The sequence below is a fragment of the Labrus bergylta genome, chromosome 8 (assembly GCF_963930695.1).
Source record: "Labrus bergylta chromosome 8, fLabBer1.1, whole genome shotgun sequence".
In the NCBI taxonomy this organism is placed as follows: domain Eukaryota; kingdom Metazoa; phylum Chordata; class Actinopteri; order Labriformes; family Labridae; genus Labrus; species Labrus bergylta.
In genome coordinates, this window is record NC_089202.1 from 15,900,116 (window position 1) to 15,916,561 (window position 16,446).

The following is a 16,446-nucleotide window of genomic DNA, read 5'->3' on the forward strand; positions in this document are numbered from 1 at the left end:
ATCTATCTCCTCTGTCAATTTACTCCCCTCCGCATCCCTCCTTTAAATGCATTTTCGCTAAACTCCATCCGTCGTTTCCCTTTTTCTTCCTAAGCTCTATCAATTATTTTCTTCCTTCCTGGCCTCCCTTGACACAAGCTTTCCATTAGTCTGAAAGTCCAAGCAGGTCTTCTTTTGGCCCCACTGCGCTTGGGGTCGTGTGTGCCAACTTTGTGTGTGCGCTGATTATGTAGGAAGATGAGGCATATAATGTCACGGAGGCTGCCACTAAAGCCTTATTCAACCTTGATTCATCTTAACAGCTCCCCGTACGAGATAATGTTTCTCCATTTCTCTCCCTATCTCTGTATACTGAATGCAAGCGCTCCTGAGTAGCCATCAGATCCGGGTCGTGCAGGCAGAAGGGACAGACAGTGGCTGTCATCCCTCAATAGGCTGACACTAAATGGCTAAATCAGTTTAAAGCTACTGTAACTAAACCCAGAAGAGGCAGCAGGGAAACTCACAGGGGGCAGAGGAAAGCAGGAGAAAGGAAGGGAAGAGGACACTGGGAGGAATGACAGTAATCCGCCCTCATTGTTAGCGAGACTGAGAAGCTCTGATCCCCTCTTTCTTTGGAAAACAAAACGAGAGGATCACACAAACACACACACAATCTGCAAAACAGACACTTTCTCAGCATAATCTTAATCCATATCTAAAAATGAAAGCCGGGTTTTACTGTACTGCTGATTATCTTTCAAACATTTATATAATTATTACCAAGCTTAACAGTTAAGCCAAACTTATGCATAGACTCAAAAACTTATTTTATCAACACCCAAACCCTCTTAAATCCCGACTTTTGGGCTTTGATGCCACAGCCCTGGTTTGCCTGCTAGCATATAAGGTGGCGAATGTTAGCAAACTTTCGATTACTATATCCTTACTTATACTGACAGTTTCCCTACATTTTAGCATGTCGCAGACTGTGTTTGGAAGTGATGAATTTCTTACTAGGATTAATTTGATTACAAGTTAGAAAGGGAACAATTAAATTATGATCTTGCTAGTTAGCTTAGCACAAGAGGGTAAGGTTCAGTTCAACAGCTAGCTTCAAAGAAAAGTGAAAAAAAGAGCATACAACTATAAATTACCTGAGTTGCGGCCACATTTTTTATTAATCTAGTTTGCTGGCTAACATTATTTACAAGGATCAGACTTCTGTAATGTGCAGTTACTATATGGCTAAGCGAGCTGATGGTGAACACTGTCACAACTTTCAGCTTCAATGAATCAATCTTTATTTCTATCGCGCCAATTAATGACAAATGTTATCGCAAGTCACTTTAAAAAAGGGCAGGTAAAAGACCTTACTCATTATTATGTTACAAAAGAGCAGGTAAAAGGCTGTACTCATTGCTACAAACACCCAATGTTAATCCATCATGAGAACAGCCTGTGAAACCATTATGCCTCATTTGTTTATTGTTACGCAATACAATGAGTAGCCCAATTTATAATCTATCACAGGTAACTGTACAAACATGGCAATTTTAAATGATGAAGTAAACACAATACAGGCCTACCTTGTTGTCTTCTGTGCTTCCTCAGACATATTGGCAACAGACACCAGGAAGTACTGGGAAATTAAAGTAAATCAAATGACTACTTTCCCTGACATTTGGATGGCTGTTGTCGAGTCAAAACATTAGCCTGTAGTCCTTCTTGAAATATTTGGCTAATTTAAATCACAGAGTCCCAAAGTATTTGTATTCTGGACTAGCAGATGGGTCGTCTGATCTAGGCCAAGTTATTCATATTCCTTACAAATGATCATTCTGCTGTCGGTACCAAATCTCAGAGGAGCTTCTTTTCGGTCTGCTAGATGTTAAAATGAAATCCACCCATAAGCGAGGTATTTCTTCTCATTTTTTCTCTAATGACTTTAACTGTCTATAGATCAAAGTACATGAAGGTGCAATTGGTAATTCAACCGATGCCTTGTTTAAGGCTCTCAAGAAAGTTAGAGGAAGTCCTAACTCAAATAGTGAATTAACAAGAGTAAATAAAAGGGATGTTTATTCCTTTAAGTATGTTTTTGTTGTCTTTATCAATCAAGTAATTAAATGTATCTATTCAAGTAATTTGAAGTGATTTCCATTTTTGTGTGTGCATTGTGTGTACAGTGCTACATTTTTCATGTACATATCTATTATCTCATTGATATTTGCGTACTACATTTCTTTGGTAGAAAATCAGTGTACATTTTTCCTTGTATGGAAAACATGTGAAACAGCAAACGCATAAAGCTTTGATTTCAGGTTCTGAAAACCTCTGTAGAAGCTCACATTTTATCCTCAGCTCAATCACATAAGAAGGAGACGGAACTGACTCTGTAATTTATACTTTACATAAATTGCCTTCATCTGCCTATACACTCTTAAGTGCTTGTGTATGTCTTTGCTTGTTTGTATTCAGAGCACAGATTGATTTCTCCAGGTCACATTGATGGGAGACTTTAATTTCCTAATGGAGAGTCTTCAGCGCAAAGGGGCGTGTGGAGGAGCAATGTCGCTGATAGGCCCGTAACCAGAGAGCCTGTGTATGTGCATGGTGTAGGGCTTTAATTGTCACATACTGAACATATTGTTATGTAAACTATAACAGAAGAGGGAAGACTTGATGTGGGGAATGAAGCAGGGTCATTTAGATTTTTAGAGGAAGTATTTTGCCGTTCTCTTGATTAATGTTTGATTTTGATTCATGAATTTGCAAATGAACAATTATGATTATGACTGGCATCAATAAGAGTCATCCCACTTACTTTTACTGATCTATGCACAGAGCCACACAGCGGTTTGCAGATGATTGATAGCTCCATTTCAGCTCATTTCTAAAAGTGAAAGTGAAGTTGGCAGTGAGCCGATCCCTTAAGCAGTTATCGATGCAAAACATGAGCTTCCTCGATTTCTCAGTTCTGTCACAACAAATGAGAGGATCAATCAATGTGAGGGGGAATTTGCATAACGCTGGTGATATCAAAGAGATTAAACTTTGCTGCAAACTCGGAATCAGTTAGATGTCATCTTCTAGGAACTGAAGAAAAAAGCACACAAGCGAGAATTACATCAAAACCAATTTGATGTCTGATTTTTTTTCGCTTTTTGGTCTGGAGTTTGAAGTTTTTAGAGATAATGTTCAGTGGTGAGTAAGTGTTTTAGTAGCCTTATCGTAGGAGATAGCACACTTTCTTGCTTCCATACAACGTTGTCTCCACAAACGCAGCAAATTTCAAAACAAATCTAGTCCCATTAAGGATAATGACAAAACATAACGGTGATCTCGCAAAAAAAGAAAAATTGTTAAGTGGCTTTTGAAAAATTGCCTATTGCAAAAAAAAAAAATTGGAGTGAAAACACAGAATACAGGGTTGTGATTGGTTTTCTTGGGGTTTTTTTCATTATAAATTCTACACAGCTGGAACAAAAAAAAAGATACATCAACACACCACAGAATTCACAACAGCGTACCACAAAATATACAGCATACAGCACAGAGAGAGAAAAAAGTCAAAAGCACTGAGAATTTCTTATTACAAAATCCGAAAGGAAAAAAAAATCTCTCTTCTCTCAGAGCGAGTGAAAAAGCATGGGAAAAAAAAAGAAAACTCAGTAGTTCCAAAATAAAAGAATCCCCTCCCTAAAAAAAAAAACAAGTTATCTTATATATAAAACATAAAAAAAGAATGCTCCAAATTCACTTATCTATCTTCACCAGGTTTGCTAACAGTCAATATGGCAAAATCAGTAGACAGACATTAAAAAAATAAAATAAAAACGAGCCTTTTCGGAAGCGATAGTGGTTTGAGGTGACCTCTAACAAAGATCAAGGCCATTGGTTCCAGTGTTCAACGAAGTTCAAAAAGGGCACGTCAACCCGCTATCAGAGCTCTCTGGCGTGGACAGTGTAAGAGCAGAAAACAGAAAACACCAGTATTGCGTACCTAAACACAGAAACATTCCTGCTGTGACACTCAAAACTTTCATTTGGTAAAAATAAAAAGTACATCAGATTCTCCAGCAATAACCCCCAGATCCCTCCCACACCTTCCCATTCACTGCTCGATCAAACCAGTGTGAACCAATGCCAGGGATTTCTTCTTCAGGTGAATCTGTGAGATCTACGCCGCGTACCATGAAGGTCTCATTTTGCCGTCATGCGAAAAGAACAACACAGCAGGCTACAGTTTGTGATTGTCGACCGTTATGCCCAATTCTACCTACTTTAAAGTGAAAGTTGATGATAATTGGGCCTTCTGAGCATAGCTGCTGCTGCTTGCCGGGGGACTGGTTTCAACCACAGAAGAGACTGAAAGGCTGCAAAAGACTTGTGAAAAAGTGGTGGCAATCACAGTCCAACGCCAGCAGCGTAGTTACAACAGACAATCTGAGCTCCACATTAGCACGCTTGATAGACAGGGTAATCAGTATTTGAATTTACAGAGAAAAACAAGAGCACACAGAGGAAAAAAAAGAAAACAAGTGAATGTACTGACATAATATACATGTGTGCTGGAAATGGCAAAAACAAATTTGTACAACCTAATAGCTTGCTCGTTGGAAGTCGTTTTAGCTGGATTTAAAAAGGCAAGCAATCTTAGAGGAGAGATTGGCGTTAATAAAAGCCTGGGCTGTTTCTGCAGAAAGCTAATTAGGGATATTGGAAAATGAAAAGAACATAAACATTCACAGGTGGCAAAAAATGTAATTAAACACACAGCGCTAAAGCGAACACAGAGCTTCTTTGAGTGAAAATGTTTACAGCAATGTGTGCCAAACAGTGTGCTGAAGGGATTTAATGCTAAAAGCGTAAATCATCATCATGTTTTACTGATGTGTTTAAAACCGAATGGCAGCGCGTGATAATTTATCCCAATATACCCGACAGAGAGCACAGAATATAAGTGCGGACTCCCAGACAGAGTAGAGGTTCTGTGTCATGTTTACACGTACACACACGCTCCCGATATACACAGTGGCTTAATGGCATTTTGTGTTTCATTTGGGGTAGATAAGAGAGATTCTGCCACTGTGTTTGGATCGTGTCATACACACCTCGCTGTACAGTTCTACTCTGCAGAGGAGTCAACCAAAGATGTGTTAGGTGAATAAAAGATGATTATGTCAGCATCCAGTGTTGTCACATTTTGCACATGTATGGTTTTAAACCTGTGGTAGCGTTGATGGATGGACTTTCATCTTTAATGGTAAATTTAGCTTTAAGGAAAAGGAAAGAAACTCCATCCAAGAAGGTCTACCACAGGTTATTAAACAAGCACACCAATGCCAAACATGGTGCCCCCACCCTCCCTTAACATAACAAACCCCCAACTCCAAGCTCCACATCTTGTTGCCCCCCTTCAGTCTAGTGTAGCAAAATAAGAAATAGCCCTGTTGTCTTCATAATGGTCCTCCTCCTTCCCTTCATCCCTCTGTCGCTTTCTGTCATTGTCCTGTTTCATCACTGTGAGAGAGAGGAGAAGAAAAAACACAAAAACAATATAAATATGCAGGATATTAGAGATGAATCAGTAGTGACTGATTAGAATATTAGAGAACCATTAGAAATGTCTAAACCTGCTAAATGATGTTCATGACTCCAATATTTTTGGATATATTATTTTTAGAAAAAAGTATGCATTCATGGTTCAATCATTCTCCAAAGCACATCCAATAAAGAATAATATTTAACTTGATAAAAACATGCCTTCCACACACTTGTGTTCACAGCCCATGGAAACCTGCCTTGAAATTTAAAAATCCGTATGTGATTTCAAAATGTAATTCATCATTAAGCATCTACAAAACTCTAAGTAAAAATAAACATTAATAACTATCAGAAAACCTCGTTCAAAAACAGCTTATTCTGCAGCTTAGATCATTTCTCAGGACTGTGTGGGGGCATGTCGATCAAAATTCGCCCTCATTCATTGTGTATTGCAATCGTTCGACTCCCTGCTCGAAGCAGATAATTAACAGTAGGTCACCATTTGCATTGTAGAGTGGTTTAGCTTTAAAATAAGAACAAAAGGTGTTTTCAGACCAAACAGTTCTTTTGACTTTTTGAAGAGGAACTATAGCCCTGTTTCCACTGGAGGAACTATCCCCCAGAACTATGTACATTTTTAAGAACTATGTGAGTTTCCACCAAACCCTACCAGGCTAGAAATGTAGTTATGGGGTTGTCTAAGGAGTTCCCTGAGAACTACACACCATGGGGACTTCTTTTCTGTCTACATTCACACCACCACGGTATCGACTCTGAAGCAGGAGCTAAAAAGGTTGCTCTAAACGGCGTTCTAGGAACTAAAATAGTTCATAGTTCCTGCAGTGCATAATCAATAAAAAAGGGGGAGCGTTCCAACAGTTCCTAGAACTATGAAAAAGTTCCTTCGGTCTGAAAACACCTAATTAACACAGTAAAGGTGTTATATAACACTGAATGAAGCTTGCTGGGGTATGCAGGCTGCTTCATACAATGCTGTTTCCTCCTGCAACTGAATGGATGTTCACTTTTCACATTTGGCATGGAAGAAGGGATATGTAGAAGTTATAAAACATTTGATCACAGAATACTAAAATACTTCTGCAGCTGGCTTTAGAAGCTGTAAGCATCAGAAGCTATTGCCATTTCATCCATATCTTAGTATACTAACATATTCTCCTAAATAAATCTGTTGTAAAAAATGTACAGCCAAGATTTAATTTTGCAGTTAAAATTTAAACTGTCCATGGCTCGCAGCTCAGCAGCCTTTTAGAAGACAGCTTACAGAGTGATATTTTTTTAATGACATCTTTTGAAAGAAGCATCACTTTGTAGCATATGGAGAGGCCGACTTTAACATCTCCTTCTTTCATCCATTTTCAAAGCAAAGTGAAATGTGTCTGCAGTCTCTCTGCTATCCTGAAATGTCAGGAAGTTTGCTGTCGGCAGTTTTAGAAATCACATGAAACAAATCTTGCTTAAACTGACTTTTACATTCACATTAAATCTGTCTCTTCCATAAATTTATTGGCGAAATGTTGCACACATTTGTGAGGACACTTTCAGATAACTGTGTACAGCTGTCACACTCTGTCATTTAGGCTGCAGGGACAGCTTTTTGAAACATGCTCCATTTGAACTCAAACTGACTTGAGACAAACTATCAGCATGACTGATTCATCTGAAAAACATTTCTGCCCACTGTAAAGCTCGGTTTTACATCAAACTTATCGCTCATGAAGGATCTTAGAAGGCGGGTTTGTGTCTACATGATCATTTCCAGGCTTGTCCTGCTGCAACAAATCAGTTTATTGTGCATTTATGTTACTATTGCTTGCGTCTTCTCCTCCTGATAATTCACATGTACTTCATTTTACTACATCTACCAGCTAAGTTAGAAAAAATCAAGATGACATGAATGCAGTCTTTGAATATGGCCGAGTATCTTGCTATCTGCTGCTATTAGAGCCTGCATGCGACAAACAACAAACACTGACTAACGAGAAAATTATTTTTTATGTGAAGCCGTTTTCACATATGCACTCCGGATAATATCTAGATATTTACAGGAGGACTTCTCCGGAGATTCTCCCGAACTAGCCGTTCACATATGCTCCTCACAGCGGGGGACTTTCCCTGTCAGAGGGGAGGGGGCGCGGGGGATTTCCCGACGTAAGACGTGACATAAATAAACAACGCGGAAGTAGCGGCCGAATCAACAGAGTCCGCTACACGACGCTATAATGAGAATATTTGCCTTTATATCAATGCTATGTGTAGTCCAATGGAGAGGAGAACAACATACTGACGAACAGAAAACAGAATGCAGCTGTTTAATTACGTGCACAGAGATCGTAGTGGTCGCGTGCAGACACTTTAGCCGGTCACTATATAAACGTCACTCGGGTCCCATTGGCTCGAATTGAAAATCTTCGGAGTATATTCGGCCGCATTCAGACATCAACTCACTCGGATATTCTGCGGAAAAAATACTAGGGGTCTGGCCGGAGAAACTACGGGTAAATTCGAGAAAAATGCGGCTGTTTGCGTTCACACGTAGCCTAAAGAACCTCCGGGTAGCCAAATCTCCAGAGTTTTTCAGGAGATTTCCGTATGTGTGAAAAGGGTTTAAGATGCATCCTCAGATCAGGAGTGAATTTGTTTTTATTCACCACCACATCCTTACTGCTTGAAGTGTCTTTGACTTGTCCCTGATTACAATCAGGCTAAAGCATCATGAGGCATTTAAATGAATATAGAAACAAGTCAATAACTGTGCACTACAAAGTGAAAGACAGTTTAAAGGTCACATATTAAGCAATATACGCTTTACCATGTTTTCTAACATTAGTATGTGTCCCTAGTCTGTTTACAAACCCCTCAATTGTGAGGAAAGGCAATCCTCTCCGTCTTTCACCTGCTCCACTTTTCAGAAAATGTGTGCGCAAACAGGCCGTTTGGAGATTTTCCCTTCATGACATCACAAAGGGCAGCAACCCCTCCTCCAGGTGGGTGATACTCCCTCACCTAGGTGTTTGTTCTGCCTTCTCACCGTAAACAATAAGGCATTTTGCAAGAAAGCCCAAGCAACCCAAGCCCTTCCAGAGAGGGTCGTGGTCAGAGACATCTTATTTGCATTTAAAGCTACAGACACAGAAACAGCCTGTTCTGAGCAGGGCTGAAATAAAGGGGTTTATAGGCATGATCAAATACAGGATCAGAGTGGATTTTTAGCAAGAAACTTGTAAGAGATGATATTTTAACTTGCTTGAAATGGAGTATAATATGTGACATTTAAGTCACACACATGTTAAAGCACCATAGTCAATCAGTTATAACTGTTGCTAACCTGTTCTGTTGGCGGTCTCTTGTTGAGGAGACCGGCTTCTTCGTTGGCTTTGTCTGTCTTCATCTCCACCACGATGTCGTTGTTCACCTCTCCACTGGCCCTAAAATGAGAAAAGGAAGAACAAGGAAGATGTAAAAAGTTATGAGCCAACTGGTGGATCAAGACATAAAGATGAACACTGGGTTGCCTTGGATATTGCTTCACTTCTAGGAGTCTGTTTCTAGTTTGCCAAATCTCTCTGCCTTTTGAGATATCCTTGCTAAAAATGAAAACACACTACAATGAAACTCTCTTCTTATAGAGAAGCTCACTCAAAGAGTCTGATGACAGATTGTTCTCCATGAGAGGCATGAGTGGTTATATTTAATTATTAGAAATAAAGCATTATTAACAATGCATAAACTAAATGATCCTTCTATTCTGAACACATTATGTCAATGTTTGCCAGAAGTACTGGGTAAATTAAAGCCCAAACAACTGATTGTTCCACCAATACATGGCTTTTTCGAAAAATGGGGAAGCCATTAGGGATAAGTCACATGTTGCTTGGCAGAATTTTTAGAAATGGAGCAATCAAGACGGTTGGCAGAAAGTTAAATTGAACAGCTTTGTAATGATTTGACTCTGATACTTGTAGAGAAATTGGCATTTTTTCCTAGAGAGCTTTTTCAGCTGCTTGAAATGTGCACATCATTTAATTCTAGTGGATTTATTTAACCATTCATGCTTTGATACATTGAAGTTTCTATTTTTCAGTCACATTTTTCTCTCTTTATTGTCATGAAAAGACCATTTACAAGCTTGAGCCTACTTCACTTGTTTTATCATCATTGTTTTTCATAGAACCACTAATGAATCTAATTCATAAGAGTTTGTTTGTCATTTTTGTCACAAAGAACATCCTAACAAAAGGAAGACATTGCTGTTTCCAATAAGTGGTTATTGAGACGCATGAGGTAATTACTGTCAACATTAATCCCTTCTGTCCCCCCTTCCCTCCCTCACTCCTCTCTTGTCCACTCACACTTCCTTCTTGTCCTTCTTGCTGCAGGGCAGCTTGCTCTTCTTGTTCAGGAAGTAGATGAGGGCCACCAGCAGCAGGAGCAGCAGAACACACACCACCACGGCTATCACCACCCCGCTGGAGCCTCCCTGCTGTTTGTCAGCTACAGCGACGCAACGAAGGGACACATGGAGGGATGGATGTTGGGGTGGATGGTTGGTGGGATGGACAGAGGTGGGAGGAAGGGTTTGGGGGGGGGGGGTGAAGGATTGATTATAGTGAGGGAGGAGGGGAATCGGGTGATTTTTGATTCGGAGGGGGCATCATGAAGGGTGTAGAGTGATTATTTTGATTTGTGGGGTAAAAGAGGGGGTTAGGGTAGGGGGAGGAAAATAATTTAATTTGGGGTACAGAGGGAAATGGTATGGGGAGGAGAGGTTTGGGATGGGGATGGGAATGGGGATGGATGAGTTCCAGATGAAGACAATGCATAGTAGCATGGATAGATGGGTGGAGAGAAGGAGAATTGGGAGGTGGGGATTGGGATGTGGGGTTAGACTATCTTTTGAATGCAATGGCTGAAAAGTGATGGGACCCAGAAACGGGGCCTGAATACTCACAGATAATACTAAACAGCTGACCAGAGCCAGAAAACAACACTGAACATACTCACCCATCCACCTACACTTGTATCACTATACTTGTGAGGACATGACACCAGAATAGTTGAAGTGTTTTGCAGACCAATAGAATGTTATATTTTGTTACTTGATTTAATTTGACATTTTGTGAAGTGTACTTCTTTCCTTTCTTTCCAGGAGTAAGAAGGCAAAATCAAACCCACTGAGATACCTCTGTGTTTAAAATTGAGCTTGGAGTAGCTAGCTTAGCTTAGCATAAAGACCGGAAGCAGGGGGACAAGCTAGCTCTGTCTAAAGCTACAATAGAATCCATCTGCCAGCACCTATAGGTTACTAAGTTACACATTACATCAAATTGTTTAATGTTTTTACACGGGTTTATGTTATGTAGTCTCCATTGGTTACCTGGCAACAACATGGTGACAACAGGACTCAAGGAAAATTTGGTGCACAAAATTTTCTTGCTAAAATATCCTAAGGTGTCCTGATGAACAAGACTTAGTTGATGACGCTGTCCACAGTGTCCTATATTTTCTTAAATGTTTACTTGAGCCAGATTATTAGGTCAGGGTTTTTCAGATGTTTAATCAGAATATATACGATTAATATATCTCCCAACTTTAATTTGTAATGGACTGCATATTTCCTAAACCAATATAAGCTTAAGTCTCTCCTCTCAGCTAGAGTGATACAAGTACAGATACACAAACACTAGCTCTTTTAAACACAAATACATTCACCTGTGTGTGCACACAGACATCAATACACACACTGACTTACAGTTGTAGACAGACGCCATACACATGTCAAGAGCGTTAGCGATACAGACCTGACGTAAGCACAGGGTTTCCAGAGAGCAGCACTTTGAGAGAAAGAGAGTTTCTCAGTCTGAGTAGCATAGCAAGGCAAAGCAACTTTCACCGCACACATTTCACTGAGAGCATATGCACACAAAAGCTAAGGTTAGGATATCTCACACACAGCACCCCGACGAGAGGAAACAACGATAAAGGTAAAGCGAGAAACAAGAAGGCAGTCGGAAAGAAGAGGTGACTAAAAAGGAGACACAGTGAGGAAGCAAAGAGAAGAAAGGAAGGAATAGAATAGAATAGAATCCTTTATTGTCCCCTAGGGGCCACAAAAAGTTGTAGTAGCATCCACAAAATATAGGACAGACATCATACAAAGGTGACAAGAGAAGAAGAATAACAATATACAATATCCACAGTGTTTGGTAGCAAGAGGGCAAATATACAAGATTACAGTACAGCAGAGGGAGATGTGTGTGTGTGTGTATGTTTGTGTGTATTTTGTTTGTGTATGATGAGGGGCCAATGCAAAAGGAGATGGGTGGATGGGGGGGGGGGGGATTTTCTAAATTAAAGGGTCTGTACATAAAAGAGTCCTGAGAGAAGAAGGGAGGAGAGGAGGAGGAGAAGGGAGAAGGCTCTACCTCTGTCGGCTGAGTTGTCAATTGCTGCAAGGGAAAAGAACAGAGGGGGAAAGCAGGTTTTAGCTTGCATGATAATGTGCTAGTTAAAGCGCATATAAAACTGTATTTCTTTGCATTCGGTACATGTTAATCCAAATTTTGTTTACAATGATTTCCAAGTGATAGAGTTAGCGAAAGAAGATAGCGTTTAGAGTACAGGCTCAGTGCGAGTGAAAAAGCAAAAGAAACTTGTGTCAGCTGAAAGTCCTTTTGAAGTTCTTAGTTTTTAGCTGGTAGCCAACAAACTAGTGCTAAGCTAGGTCTAACAAAATCTGATTAAACTGTTAAACCTTAAGCTTAGCTTTTTAGAAGCGACTTAAAAAGCTGAACATGTACTATATATAAGTTGCCAGGACATGCCTTCAGCACTGCTTAGTCAAAACAGGAACTTAGCAACATTAGCCATAGCATAACTTGAAGGAATTGCACAGCCAGGGGGCAAATATTGTAGTACATTTACCTGAAAACTGCCAGGTAGTGATTTTTTCTTTCTTATTTCTCCTTATGTGGAGAGCTATGTAAGTTTAACATTCACAGTTTAGCCTTTGAGGCTATTTTATGCTAATGCTAACCTAGCTGTGATTAATTATTGCTACTGTTATTGGAATAACTTACTTTGAGATACAAGTATATTCTAAAATTGTTCTTTTGCATTTTATCAAGTTTCAAGTTCAGGTCTGCTGGCCAAATGCTATATTTTTTTAATTCTCCGAACATGTAATTTTAAGTTAACAGACGTTTTTAGCTTAGTTAGCTTCACAAATGTCACACCTGGCAGCTTCAAGGTTTTGAAATAAGTGACAAACTCTATATAGGCTAGTAGAACTAATTTTTGTGTCTCCACTATGCAAACACTGACAGGCGGGGTGAGTTACAACCTTCAAAAATCAGTAAGTTCTAAAATCACAATTCTTGTCATCTTCAAATCAAATGTAATTCATGGGCTCAAAGCCAAAACACATTTCTGTACATGAACATCAAAAGCCGACAGCGAATAAAACAAAAAGGTGAAGGAGAGGGCGAGATAAGGAAGCCTCATCTTTCCTGTCATCTACAGAAACTGACCTCGTTTGAGAGATACCAGGAAGGCCTTGCTATCTGTTCCGTGCGTGTTGGAGGCCTCGCAGGTCACCCCGTCCTTCATGACCTCGGCTGTGGCTTGTAGGCTCACAGTGCTCACCACCTTGTTACCTTCCACTGACACGGACTGGAATTGGAAGGAGGAAAAATGTGACGTGAATTTCAACATAGTTCTTCATCATCTTTAGCGTATATTTGACACTTTTTGCAGGGATTTTTAAGTCTGACTCCCATCATTGTTGTCACTTTAAAGAGACTGTTATTCCACACTTGAGCTCATGATTCCCATTAATACATTGACACCTGCTCTTTGGAAATTCTAAGTCATGCAAGATTAAATATATCTGAACTTTCATCTTACATACATGCCACTTTGCTCCTGAAATTATCTGATTTTTTTTTCCACCAGAATCTTCAAAGTTATATTTTCATTTTCACTTTTTTCCCCAAGTAAAATGTATATTTCAAAGCTCTGTTCCCACTGTAGCGTCTTCATAGGGAATTTTCTTTTCAACCATATCACATCAATATGAGATTTAGGGTAAATAATACTTTCTGTTGCACAGCAAGAAGCTTTACTTCTTTCTTTTGAAGTTTAATATGCCAGCCTACCAAGAGATAGATATTCAGATGCCGTGACAAATCCTCAAACTTCAAAAAAGTCAACCCCAATTTTAGCAGCAGTTATGTTTGTTTGGAATTCAACTTCACTTCTGTATATACAGTTAAATGTGTGTTTCATTCAATACTTTAGGAAGTAGCAATTACATGTGTTTACAGAGCGACTTCTGTAAATTGTAATCAATGAAAGGAAATAGATCAGGTAATAATATGTTTTGTCTTTATCTTGGCTAGTCTTGCTTGTTTTCACAGCCGTACTTGTTTTCCTGAGGGCTTCCAGGTGAACTGAGGGGCAGGGGATCCATAGGCAGAGCACTTCAGAGTCACCATGTCTCCTTCCTTCCCCACCTCTCCGACAGCGGGGGTCTCAATCATTGGCTTTCCTGGAAAGAGAGTGAGAAAGCACTTATTCAAACACTGTCAATTTGTTTCAGGCTATTTCAACTTCATAAAATGAACGCCCTTGCTCTTAAAGAAATGAGAAACAGTTGAAGAAGTCATCTTTAGTGATAGAAATATTAAACATCCAGGCTTACATTCACAAAACTTGTAAAGTTAAATCAGCATCTGGCATGTTAAAGTAAAATGTGCTTAACTTGTATAAAATACAGAAAAGACCCCCCCCCCCCCCCCCCGCCTTTCTGCTATCTTCAATGTGCAAAAAACAACTCTCAAACAGTGCATGCTGGGAAGTCTACTTGTATGCTTATATTGTTCAAAAATCTTCCAGCAGTCTATTCCTCTGAAGAATGCATTCTTATGTTTTAAACTGGTTTTAAATATTCATAAAATATTTGAAGTTGAATGAATTTAAATGATCAGAAACGTACACTTTTAAATTTAGTGCATTTACAGTACATAGTGCAGTAGATATAGATCAACCCCATATTGAATGCAGGAAACCACACCTTCAACCAGTTGGATCCACTCACTACTCAACCTCCTTCCTCTGACTGAAACAATACCCAGCACACACCCTGACACCAATTGTTGTTTATTATTTCAAGAGTAAAATTAAAATGTAACAAAGCAGATTTTGGCGTGATTGAATCGTTTTCTAAAGTCAGTTTTTTTGGTTTTCCTGAGGTGTGCTCTGCATGTGGGTCAATGAGTCTGTGTGTACATGTTTTTACGAGTGTGTTACCTTTGACAGTGAGGTTGACACTAGCCTGAGATGTCAGCCCTGGCACGGATGGTACGGCTCCGACACACATGTACTCTCCAGCTTTATCATAGGAAACATCTTGTATGGACAGCAGGCCGTCCTGAGAGAGCACCTCTGAGCCCTGGAGGAACACACAGACGCACACATACACACATTTAGACTCATCCTTCTATTCTCTCTTGCTTCTTTCTGTGTGTAAACATGAGAGCAGAAGAAACGTTTTAAATCTGTTTTGAAGTGTGTGCTATGCTGGGAAAGCAGAAACACAGCCTTCACACACACACACACACACACACACACACTGTTCAGAAACACTGTGATAACAAATCAGAGTCAGTCGGCCATGATGAACCTGTCTCTTACAATTCCTCTCATATTCTTCTCATAGGAATTGGTCTTACTGAGAACAAAGACAATCTCTACCAAGAAAACCAGCAGCCGGTGAGTTTCTATCACCCGCAGGAGACACAACAATAGATACACAGGCTACAACAACAGGCCTGACACTGGAGGAACACTCTGCACATAACAAGAGGAGGAGAAGAGATAAAGACAAATATCAAAACAATCAACTATTTCTCCAGTGTTAGAGTACTGAGTCTCTACAAAAAGACTACAAGAGTAAACAAATCGTCTTTTCTTTGGTACTGTATGCTAACTGGAGAAAATGGATTCATATTTTATGTTTTGTCCACAGAAAATACAAACCAAGAGGGCTTTTTGTTGTAATGAAATATTAGTTTTAACTAGCTATGTACAGTATAAAAACTCAAAATAGTTGAATTCATCTTTTATTTTTTAACAATCCAGCAAATTTTAAAGGTTTTGAGTCACACAAAAGAGTTCTGCTGCTACTGTTAGACTGAAATCATTCATAACCATAGATTTTATAAAAGATGGGCATAGTCTAAGGCCTTCAGTCATTGGTTTCTAAAGGGGTGTAATGAGGCCCACCAATAGCGGCCACCATATTGGAACAACGACAACGATTGTCAATCTAGAAACGCCACCTTTTAAACACAAATTAGTGGTCTCTGAAAATTACTTTAAGCCGTTTTCACATATGCACTCCGGATAATATCTAGATAATTACAGGAGGCCTGACCCGGAGATTCTCCCAACCTAGCCGTTCACATATGCTCCTCACAGCGGGGGACTATCCCTGTCAGAGGGAAGGGGGGGTGCAACGGAGTTAATGATTCCACTTGCCATTACTTGGAATAGAATGTCTTTATTTGACTGTTTTTATTGTTTAAATACTGTTTATAATTCATTCTAATGAGTATCCACTGGGACTCTGTGTAACATGAGCGCCCTCTGCTGGTGCCCCTGCAGACTTAAGCGGTGCAGCCCGTGTATCTTTGCCAGTCTGCACGATGCTGTCTCCGTGATTAAACGGCGTGCTGGTGCCAAGTGAAAGTGTTTGCCTGATTCATCACACAACGCAAGAGAGAGTACACAACCGCTACACAAGGTAAGACGTGACGTAAAAAAACAAGTAGCGGCCGTCGCAACAGCGTCCGCTACACGACGCTATAATGAGAATATTTGCCTTTATATCAATGCTAT

At 39.8% G+C, this 16,446-nt stretch overlaps 1 protein-coding gene across 2 annotated transcripts in view; it reads right to left on the reverse strand.

The window, feature by feature from the left end:
- Positions 1–3,405: 3,405 nt before the first annotated feature.
- Positions 3,406–16,446, reverse strand: part of bcam (basal cell adhesion molecule (Lutheran blood group)) — a 55,197-nt gene continuing 42,156 nt past the window's right edge. Inside the window, exons 10-17 of one of the 2 annotated variants that reach the window (XM_020650361.2) lie at positions 14,857–14,998; positions 13,971–14,095; positions 13,077–13,218; positions 11,973–11,996; positions 11,349–11,381; positions 9,900–10,041; positions 8,876–8,975; positions 3,406–5,505 (exon numbers count right to left, since the gene is read on the reverse strand). In XM_020650361.2, coding sequence (XP_020506017.1) covers positions 5,503–5,505; positions 8,876–8,975; positions 9,900–10,041; positions 11,349–11,381; positions 11,973–11,996; positions 13,077–13,218; positions 13,971–14,095; positions 14,857–14,998 — 711 coding nt within the window. In that variant the 3' untranslated portion in view covers positions 3,406–5,502. The remainder of the gene's footprint in view (positions 5,506–8,875; positions 8,976–9,899; positions 10,042–11,348; positions 11,382–11,972; positions 11,997–13,076; positions 13,219–13,970; positions 14,096–14,856; positions 14,999–16,446) is intronic. The other variant, XM_020650362.2, reaches the window with a different exon arrangement.